The sequence below is a fragment of the Squalius cephalus genome (assembly GCF_949319135.1).
Source record: "Squalius cephalus genome assembly, chromosome: 4".
In the NCBI taxonomy this organism is placed as follows: domain Eukaryota; kingdom Metazoa; phylum Chordata; class Actinopteri; order Cypriniformes; family Leuciscidae; genus Squalius; species Squalius cephalus.
The window spans coordinates 44,918,657-44,930,192 of record NC_137125.1 but is presented as its reverse complement, the minus strand read 5'-3'; the positions used below and the strand labels follow the sequence as shown (position 1 = coordinate 44,930,192).

Sequence of the window (11,536 nt, the reverse complement as noted above, 5' to 3'; positions counted from 1 at the left end):
AAATTTTGTTTGGTAAAACTTGCACAATTAATAACATAATCTGTAAAGGGAATAGATCTTCCCTATACAACGGTATGTTATGTTATAAAAGTGTTGCTGTTTTTCATAACAAATGCTATATAGTGGTATATAATGCTATATAAAGTTCAAACCAAATCAATGCTCTTGTTTGCAATAGACATTTATAGCCACTGTTGCATTAATAGATAGATACTATTCATATAGCCTAGCCAATAAATGTAAATACGGCTTGCCGCACGGGGAGGGGAGAGAAAAGAAGGTGGAGGCGAACGAGGGTGATAGATAAGTCCAGACAACACCCTAAACCGGTTTAAAGTATATTCCTAGTTACTCTTACTGTATGTGTGTGAGAGAATGCCACGGGCTGCGCAGAATTTCCTAGGCCCAAAAGTGCGGAGCTGTAGAGAGCAATGCGTGCGTCTTTGTTTGTTTTGCACGTTTCCAAGCGATGATAACGCGAATTCGGTTAGCGTTTGAGGAAGCAGCCCCTAGAGTTGGCTTGCTCAGGTCTGGATGTATCTGATTGGAGTAGCAGCAGTCAGAGTGGGTGATCACAGGGAGGAGGGGAGAGACTCAGAAGTGGCTTTTCTGCGTGTGTGTGTGTGATTCTCCAGCGGCCATGTTAACCAAGAAACCCTGCGCTGCCGCTGCTGCTACTGCTGTCTACCCGACTGGTAAGGAACCCAATTCCCGGATCTAAGAGGGCGACGCCGGGCACGTTAATTCTCCGGATTGGATTTTGGAGATGGATTATTTATCCGATTTAAATGCTCCATAACGCTTGTAAGGCTCGCCGCGTTTCGTTTCATTGCTCGTGGTGACTATAGGGTTGAGTACAGTAGCTATAATCCCCGGAAACACCATTAAAAAACGGCTGTTTTTGCATTCAGTAAATGTTTCTGTTGCTATAGTGACTATTTAGAAACCAAGCGCTTTGGATTAATGGCTCTTAGATTTATTGGGGGTTTATAAAAGGTTTTCGTTGTGCTAATGCTGGTTTTCGTTTGTTAAAATGGTGTAAATATTCTGGTTCACTTTAAATTTCTTAATTGATTTATACATCTGATGAATCGATTGGCTAAATGTAACGGGGCTAACGTACAGTTTTCGTTTTCTGGACTAACTAACATTAGCCTTTTATGATCTCTTTTGCCTTTTAAAAATACTGACAGGTTAAAGCAATTGTGTAAACATTTTTTTTTTTCGAATACATGTTTGCTAATTTCCACAGGCAAAGGGGGTGAGATTTGCCAGCTACAGTCTTCCCCCGGACTGGGCATCGGGGGTCCCCGGGCTGTAGCAGGGACTGAAGCCACATCACCCGTCACACTACCACCACTCAGGAACAGCAACTCTCTCACGGTAAAATTAACCTTCTTGCTTACACTTTCCACTATGCATGCCTCCTGAGTCCTCCTTTGTTCTCATAATCTGAGTTTTGCTATGTTAGCATATATTGTGGCTAGTGCATGGTTTGTGGAACCAAGGGTTTTCAAACTTATTAATGGCAAATACCACATATGATAATTCCCTTCCTACAATAAAGGCTGCTATTTATCTTTATGTAGAAAGATGACATTATAATATTTTCAAAATTAAGTAAATAATTGGTGTTTATATTGTAAAATGTACTAAATCCAATGCTAATTATTAAAATATTTACTTTGTATTAGTTTACTGTGTGTATTTTCCTACACTTTTAGATTAATATTAGAGGTAAATGTACCTGAAGAAACCATTTTCAGTCTAATTTGAATTAATTTAGTGCTTTTTACAATAAATGTTTCACTACAGTTTTACAAAGAATAGTTCCTTACAAATTACACTGAGCGAGAAAAAGGTTACAGTTAACACATTAGCTTTGACAGCCCTAAAAAAAATAAATGTATTAAAATATTTTTTTCTCTCTTTCTCTTTAAAATTTTCTGCGGATCCCCCTATAGGGTGCTCTCTTGCGGCCTTCCGAGGGCCTCCCAAACCTCAGTTTGAAAAACCCTTTTTTTAATAGCATTTGTTATTAAGAGTCCACGATTCATACAGAATGCAAACCTGTTACTGGATTTTGACTGAGTATTTTTTATGCACATCATTGCTTTTACAGTAAGTGACTTTGTGAATGCAGCTAGTGGAGTACAAAATAATCAGATTGTATGTCAATTTTGTGAGTTGTTACATTAGCAATGCATGACAAAAAGGGTCTTCTCTGAGTCTTATATGGATACAGAATTACAATGTAATGATTAGACAGTGCACTGTATTTGGAAGGTATGCATTTTTAAGAGATAGTAGCGAGAAGACTCTAACAGTAGTTTAAAGATGTTGGAAACCAAAGTGCAAGTTTTAAACCCATGTTTTTATAAATTATTTTGATATTAATTTTGAAAAAAGGCATGGAATATAAGTTTAAACGGTGAAAAAATATTCAGATATGAGCCGTAGTAATGATCAGTGGCTCTCTTAGGCCCCGTCCACACTACTGCGTTTTCGTTTAAAAACGGAGAACTTTTGCTACGTTTGCACCTCCCGTCCACACTAAAACGGTAAAAACGGAGACCCAAAACGGAGAAGTTTAGAAACGCTGCCGACCCGTTTTTCGTTTTGAATCTCCGGAGGGCGTTTTAGTGTGGACGGGTCAAAACGGAGGACTTTAGAAACGATGACGCAGAAGCTCACGCTCGGCTCTATGATTGGGTGTCATCGGTCATGGCGTATCCTTCCCTTCCTTCCCTAAATTCTGCATTTTACAATGCTATAACTGCCAATTCGATCGATGTTTGACAATTCTCGTGTGCAGCGGTAATGTTAGCTACTTTCTTCTTCATCAAATCTGAGGAATAGTCAATCCGTTTCCTGTTTACACCGGCACGCGCATGCCCAGTGTTGGTGAATGGTCACGTGATCCGCGTTTTCAGTCGTTTTAATGTGGACGGAGATCAATTCTAATACGCAGCTAAAAACGCTGGTGTGGACGGAGATCGTATTCGTTTTAATTCTCCGTTTCTAAACAAAAACGCAGTAGTGTGGACGGGGCCTCAGAGTCATTGGTTGATGTATGTGTGGAGATGTTGCCATTGGTGGGGGATGGGAAATTCTCAGGCCATCAGTGTGACGCTAACAGGCACAGCTGAAATCTGTCATCTAGTGAATTTCCGCTATACATCCAAAATCTTAATCCACTCAGCATTCACGGCATGATGTAGGACTAAAAAACATATTTTAGCGAAAAATTTTTAAATTTGCTAAAACACATGCAATGCACGACAATGAGATGCTGCTCAGTAATTAGTTTATTAGTAATATTTAAAGAATTGCAGTTTATGTAAATGTATTTGACATCACTGAATAAAATAAAATAATTGGATCAATGCCATTTATGACTAAGTAGCTGTGAGTTCTTTATTTAGCTGTCATTCTATTATGGGTAAATATAGACAGACTCGCATGGTAGGCACATTTGTACGTGTGCATAGTCTTACAAAACAGAATTCCTGCCACATGTAATGAATCAAATCTCAGCATTGTATTTGTAAATCTAGCTCGTCAGTCAACATATATATTTCAAGACATTTAATTGCTAAGCTAAGATGGAAATTGTCTTATTTCAGTGAATAAAAAATAAATAAAATACAAATATGCTTAATGATTGAATGAGAACTTTTTCAGGTTTCTGCAGATCCAATTATAATTATAACATAATAAGCTTATTGGGAATTATAACTTCCAATTAGGTGTCATGATGAGCTATGATTTGATGATGCTTAAGTTAACAGTACAGTAATGATTTCGAAGTGCAGTACGTTGGGCTCATTCCTACTTAGTTAGCCTATGTAACAGATTACATCAACAAATTAGAGCTGATTGTGTATACATATACATATAAGATCTTAAAAATAATTTCTGATGTGCTTTTCAAATGTCAAATTCACAGTCAAGTTATGTATGGCAATTAGTAGGACATTTAGGGACACACTCTGTGTTGATTTTGGCTTTGAAGCTAATAAGAAGGTTGCTTCCAATTATATGCCAAAAGTTTTAGATCGGCCAGCCACTCATGTAAGAAGACATTCTAGTTTTCAAGTTTTATAGTAATTACAAGGATGGCAATACTTATTCTGTCTTTATTTTTCTGTATGTTAAAATATCTGTCCAGTTAGATTTGAGTCTCATACCTTTTAGGTAAATTAACATCATTAAGGGCAGTTGAATCACAGCCTTTTAGCACTCCTCTTAAGCCGTATATGTATTTTGCAGAGTAGTGAGCATTAGAATGATTGCCATGCTCGCTACATTTCCTAGACCAAATGTGTCTTTTGTTCGGCTCCAGTTGTGTCCTCTACAGCTGCCAGCAAGCATGTATTTTCTACGACCCCCCACCTGTTCAGATCCTGTTTGAATTACCCAGCAGGGCGACCAAGTACAACAAAAGGTTAAAATTGAAGCTTTATTCAGATTAATTTTTAGTTCCAGAGGCTAATTTTAAATCTTAGTAATCTCTTGTGTATGATGCATGAGCTCAATAGTCAGTCAGTGTGATACATTTTTCCTGTAGAAACTAGGCTATATACTCTTTATGATGGCTGGTAAATTATCAAGAATGTCCTGCCTTAGCTAATACTTAAATCTTTGCTTAATATCATAAGCTTATTTAAAACAGTGCGATTTATTTTGTGACACTAAATATTGGTTTACTGATTTAAGATTGGATATTGGTTACATTTATATTTATATTTGAATGATGCAGTTTTCTAAACTAGAAGCCTGTCATTAAACAGGACATCATTGTCACTGTTTTAGTTTTGCGTGAGACAGGGCCAAAGCAAAAAATATGCCTGTATTTTGAGTGGTTTTAGAGCAGATTGTATGAGAGCCTTTGGATTTAGAGTTCAGCTTTATTTTTATCTTCAGTCAGAGGTGTAAAAACATCAGTACTTGCCATCTGGGTATTGCAGATAGGTTGAGATAAAAAGGATATGTAAATATCAGAAGTCTTGCAATGCCCTGATATGCTTTTACACTTTATTACTCTCTCTGCATGTGAATACGGAAAGGCTGAGATTAGACAATAAAGCACAGTTAAGTGGATCATGAGTATCATTCAAAACACAAAAATAAACGCTAAACCATTAAAACTACCTGGCTGAAATAACAGGACAATAGTCATGTCAAGGGGAGTAATGTTCAAATGTGTAAGAGTTTATGTTTTGTATAAAATGAGAAGGTTGCTGCAAACATCTGACTGAAGCAACAGGATGTCCTTGTAAAAACAAGATTCAGAGGTAATCACATTATCAAGGAAGTAAGCATCTTGCAGGGCAGGAGATTCTGGAAAGCAGGAAATTCATGTTTAATGAGCTTAAATAAACAACAACAAAAAAATCTTCCAAGTCTCCCATAGCTGAATTCCACATGCTAAAAACGCGATATTGTTTAACATCAAATAGCATTTAAATGGAAAGGTTGAGAAATTACACTACACGCATTGGACACCAAATCTCTTAGATCAGTTATTTAACATACTGAAGTAAATTATACAAACCAGCAGGACCCGTCATGTGTCGGAAGTCAATGCATAACAAGGGATACACATAAGTGCCCAGTCTGTTTTTATTCTGCAATTTTTGTCATTCAAGCTGTTCTTTTCCCTCTATGGATTATGTCCTGATCTCTGGTCTTTAGTATAGGAAGCTTCATTTCTATTGATCCACCAACAATAGACAAGGAGGATTTTGTTGTACTTTGTCCAAACTTTGCAAAGCACAAGAATTAAGTTAATTAATAATGCATGCAAATAAACATGGATTGAATTTTTTTCGAGCCTGTTGTAGAGAATCATGGAAAAATGTGTATATATTATCAGCCGTGTGTCCTTAATTTATTTGGGAAACAATCCTGAAATAATGCCTCTTGCTTTTGTTTTTACCTTATCCAGGCTGGAGGCAATAAACACACAATGACTGACCATCTGCACGTCGGGAATCACCAGCAGATCCATGTCCAACAGCTGTTTGAGGAGAACAGCAACAAAAGGACAGTGTTGACTGCACAACCCAACGGGTTGACACCCGTAGGTAGAGCAGGTCTGGCCATGCCGGAGAAGCAGCAAGAAAGCAGCCAGTGTCGACAAGGCAGCTCAACTTCCATCAAATCAACTGAAAGCAAACCTAAGCCAGCACCTTTGACTCCTGAGCAGGCCATGAAACAGTACATGTCAAAGCTTTCAGTGTTTGAACACCAAGAAATCTTCAGCTACTCTGAGGTCTATTTTATAGGTCCAAATGCGAAGAAAAGACAAGGTGTAGTTGGAGGGTCTAACAATGGAGGTTATGACGATGATCAGGGCTCTTACATTCATGTGCCCCATGACCATATATCATATAGATATGAGGTACTAAAGGTTATTGGTAAAGGCAGTTTTGGCCAGGTGGTGAAGGCCTATGACCACAAGAACCACCAGCAGGTGGCCCTGAAAATGGTGCGTAACGAAAAGCGATTCCATCGCCAAGCAGCTGAGGAAATTCGCATTCTGGAACATTTGCGCAAGCAGGATAAGGACTCCACCATGAATGTCATCCACATGCTGGAGAACTTTACATTCCGCAACCATATCTGCATGACGTTTGAGTTGCTCAGCATGAACCTCTATGAGCTCATCAAGAAAAACAAGTTTCAGGGCTTTAGTTTGCCACTAGTGCGCAAGTTTGCACACTCCATCTTACAGTGTCTGGACTCCCTGCACAAGAACAGAATTATTCACTGCGACCTCAAACCTGAGAATATCCTTCTGAAGCAGCAGGGGCGCAGTGGGATAAAAGTCATCGACTTCGGCTCAAGCTGTTATGAGCATCAAAGGGTCTACACTTACATCCAGTCACGCTTCTACAGGGCCCCAGAGGTCATTCTGGGTGCTCGATATGGGATGCCAATTGATATGTGGAGCTTAGGTTGTATCTTAGCGGAATTACTTACAGGGTACCCTCTCTTGCCTGGAGAAGATGAAGGGGACCAACTAGCATGTGTCATAGAGCTGTTGGGTATGCCCTCCCAGAAGCTACTGGATTCATCCAAGAGAGCAAAAAATTTTATCAGTTCGAAGGGATATCCCCGTTATTGCACAGTCACAACCTTACCTGATGGCTCAGTGGGGTTGAATGGAGGAAGGTCACGTAGGGGCAAACTCAGAGGTCCACCAGGCAGCAGGGACTGGGTGACAGCACTCAAAGGCTGTGATGACCCCCTCTTCTTGGACTTTCTAAAACAGTGTCTAGAGTGGGACCCGTCCCTGCGTATGACCCCTAGTCAGGCCCTCCGCCACCCATGGCTCAGAAGACGCTTGCCAAAACCTCCCACTGGGGAGAAAACCACCGTAAAGCGGATCACTGAGGGTACTGGTGCTATAACTTCAATCTCCAAATTACCTCCCCCTTCTGGCTCAGCCACAAAGTTAAGGACTAACATGGCACAAATGACTGATGCCAATGGGAATATACAACAAAGGACAGTGTTGCCAAAATTAGTCAGCTGAACACTACTTTTTTTTCTTTTAAATGATGATATTGGAAATTGTTATTGATATTGGAAAGCTGAGCATTCAGAAGCGTGGGTTTTTTTTAGGAATGAGAGTCATTAATGCATATACACCATTAATGAACTGCTTCGTAGCACCTTTAGTTGGATTTTTTCTAGGAAAGCTCAAATGGCCAAGAAAGGGGGAACAACACTTTAAAGTTTTTATCTCAGGACTTTGCTGAATGCTGCTTTGAAGGAGCAGTCTGGTTCTACAATCTGGTCTATAATAACAAAAAAGTCCCACTTTGGTTTGATACCTACATATTGTAGCATAAAAAAGTCAATGGCCTTGCCACAATGAAGTAATGGTTCATTGTTTTTATGTGCTTTTGAAAATTTAATCACTACCATAGTGAGTTAAAGGTTAAAAATGCATTTACTAAAAGCTATTCGATCTGAGACCTGTTGCATTGCAGCCTAATGCTGTCAATATCAAGACAAGAGAATTTTATAAAACACTCTAAGAGACTATGTAAGAGAAACAGGTACAATGGAGAGTGGATGTTGCAGACTGTAATGAGGTAGCAAAAGGAATCAATGTTTACATGATAGACTTGGTATGTGCCTATAAATCTCTTGACATTCCTTAAAGACATTAAATGAGGAAAAAAGAGAGTGTCTAGATTGATGGCAAGTTTAAAGGAATTTATGCGGCTAAATGGAGACGATACTCAGCAGTACTTGACACTCATGTAATTATAAGCTATTCGCTGGAAGAGTTGCTTTTGACAGTGTACTGTCCTGGAAGGAAGAAAAACTTTGGTGCTTTACCTTTTTTATTTATGATGATTTTTATATCTTGAAACGTAAAGCTTATGGAACAAAACAGTGTTGTGTATTCAGTTGAGTGAAGACTTAGTTTGCAGATTAGGGTCAAGAATGTTCTTTTTTTTGGTCTTGTCTCTAAAATGAATGCTTTTTTGCTGTGATTAGGACTAAGAATTTAAGAATAGGAAAGCAGAACATTGCATTTACTTTAATGCAAGCAAGTAATCATGCATGATACATATTTTAGATGGACAGGTTATGGCGGAGTATGTCACGATTCAAGTCTCGAAACAAATCTATAACCACAAAGATAATACAGATGGCAACATTGCATATCCTCAAATTGTTACATAATCATTGTGTGGACTTGCTAATATGAGGCCAGAGTTAAAATTCTTAAAGGTTGTTCCCTTTTTAAAAAATAATGTTACAAATAAGTTATTATAACACTTTCCCCCCAAATCCAAAACAGTTGGATTTGAAAAAGAATATTTCTCTTTAGAACACAAAGACTGGCCATTTTTGTAGCATTTGTGACATGGAAAGAATAATTTGACTGACATGGGTGTAAAAGCTTAGTAAGTTTAACTTATTTATTTCATTTTATTGTGTCAATGAAGAGCTAATATAGGTGGAACCAGTGGAGGTGGCTTGTATATCAATGGATTGATTTACGGTGCAATGCACAAAAAATATATCTGCCACTACATTGAAATCCTACTCTAGCAGGGGGTAGTCCTGCTTAATTTCACCCAGTCATGGATTGGGGGTGTGGAAGGAGGTCAAACTATGGGCTGTCAGGGAGACCAGCAAAGCTGTAATGCTCATGTTGATCCCTCCTCCTCCCCCACTAGAGGCTGGCACAGTGCCCACCAGGCCTACTGCACACTGCACAGGGGCTAAGGCCCTTTTGGACACCCATAGTGCTTTACAAATGCAGACGTTACCTGCCAACATCAGCAGGCATTTCACAATGTACTTTACACTGTTTTTATTGTTCTGTGAATTGACAGCAGTGTGGAATAATTGTGCCCTTAGGTTTAATACAATGTGCCTTTGGTTATCAATGCCATTCATTTTTATTTCAAACAACATTTCTCCCTTCCATTTACTTTGAAAGACTCATGGTGATTCTCTTGCACATGTTTGAGCATTGCCCAAAGATTGGCTACTTCCCAAACCTCGTTAAATGGGACTTGGGAACAACTGGCCGCACAGAAGAGGTTGTACATGCAGTTCAGACACTCAGTCTTTTTTCTACTATGATTTGATGAGTAAACAAATAACTTTAGGGCCCTTTTCCACCAGGGATGTCAGTAAGAGACAACAATCACTGACATAAAACAAGTGTCTTCACCACTGCATTCATGTTGTCTTAACATCACAAGTATTCAAGGTGATACATTTGGTTGATTTTATTTCAATAGAAATGAGAACACATTTTAATATTTTACCTCAGACTGTTGTGATATTCTTGTACTTTACGAATCCAGGGCATTTGGTACATACCAAAGTGCATTCCTTTCTGTGTTAGTGGCTATGTGGGAAAAGAAGCCAGATTTTCTCTCTTTACCTGATCAAGAGGCCATTCAAGCCACTCAAGAGTATGTCTTGAGAATGATAATCTTCTGTGGAGAGGGAAGGATGCTTGAGCTCTATTAGACAGTCACATCACCTGTTAAAATGTCTGACAGATGTAGCATACCTCCAAATCTCTTGTTACTTGACATGGCTGGATGTATCTTTTGAGCAGTAAAAACTGCAACCCCATGAAATCCAGTGAGTAAGTTGTCATCCTAGTGTGCAATACAGTGGTAGCATTGTTGGGGAAAATCAAACCACATGTCTGAAAGTTACATTTTAAAAGGATATGCTTTTTACAGTTTTTAAATGTATGCCCTAACTCTTGAATCTAGCTACCCACTGTCAGCTTCGTTTTTTAAAAACAAATCTTTAACAGAGGAACAAAGTTGGCAATGTTTATATTCAGCCACAGAAATGTACTGTACATATGTGAATTTGTTGAGAATTCGATGTGGATGTGTACATATGTATAATGTTTTCATTTTGTGAAATGCTGCTGAAAACACTACATATATTGCTGTAGTGGGGGTTTAATGTTGGCGGCCAGTTTAATGATACTGTATTGTACAGCTGATGGAAGAAGAGGTTTTTTCTAGTGATCATTTGTTAAATTTTATTGTGTGGCTGGAATATATTAATAATAAAAGTTTTAATGTCAATCTTTACAAAATGTGGTTTGTGGTGACATCTTTAAGCAATATGAAGAAACTAAAAGCTAAGCTAACTACGGTCTGATTATACGACACCGTTTTCAACTAAAAACTGAAAAGTTTTGGCCATTCATTTACACAACAACAGTGTTTTGAAGGCCTAAAAAAGGAAAGTTTTGAAAATGGTAACGTTATTGTCTTCGTGTAAACTACAAAAACGCAAATTTGTGAAAGCTGTGACGTCATCAACATAGTGACATTGCCAAGATGGAGTCAGGTAGTCCAATCAAGTCACCTGCTTTGCCATAGAAAAAGATACACAAATGTTGCCAATTTAGTGACTTTTCAGACCGCTTTAGAGACTTGCAACAAATCTAGCGACTTTTTGGACTGCTGGTTAACATGTAGTCAGTCATAATATAATACTCTTTCTGTTGTCTGACAGAAAATAAGTAAATGAGAACAGCTTTATTGGATATTTGGCTATGTATTGAATATATTCAAATAAAGTATGTGAGTACAGATTAGGAGAGAAAATGTGTAAAGTGCTGACAATTGGCTCATTATGTCATCTAGCGACATTTAGCTACTAAAGCAGGCTTTAGCTATTTCCATTGAAAATAGTTGGCAATACTGCACATAATTTTGGCTTGTTGTCAAAAGAAGATATGTTGAAAGGGCTGTAAAGATCTGGGCAGCCAGTAGTTCACACTCAGGTACATAGTTTACAAATTAAGGGAATTTTGCAATGTTACTGTTCCTCCTAGAAACCTCAGATTGACAGTTGATCTCCAGGCAACATTTGAGTTTGATAGTTCAATATAATAATATTCATCCATTTTTGATTAATAGCAATGGCTAATAAGACTGGGGGAGAAGAACTTCTGCGCATGTCAGCATTATTGATAAACCTACAGTAATACAGAAATATCCCAGGACTGTGTAGT

General features: G+C 38.3%; 1 protein-coding gene across 2 annotated transcripts; it reads left to right on the top strand.

Moving 5' to 3' along the window:
• Positions 1-269: 269 nt before the first annotated feature.
• dyrk2 (dual-specificity tyrosine-(Y)-phosphorylation regulated kinase 2) lies at positions 270-10,605 on the top strand. 2 transcript variants are annotated; one of them, XM_079868991.1, is made up of 3 exons: positions 270-695; positions 1,253-1,383; positions 5,951-10,605. In XM_079868991.1, exons 1-3 carry the CDS (start codon positions 641-643, stop codon positions 7,541-7,543), a joined length of 1,779 nt encoding a protein of 592 aa, XP_079725117.1. In that variant the 5' UTR covers positions 270-640; the 3' UTR covers positions 7,544-10,605. The 2 variants fall into 2 exon arrangements, with proteins under 2 accessions (XP_079725117.1, XP_079725118.1); XM_079868992.1 differs by lacking the exon at positions 270-695 and adding an exon at positions 710-804 and having other exon boundaries at positions 5,951-10,599.
• The last annotated feature ends 931 nt before the right edge of the window (positions 10,606-11,536 follow it).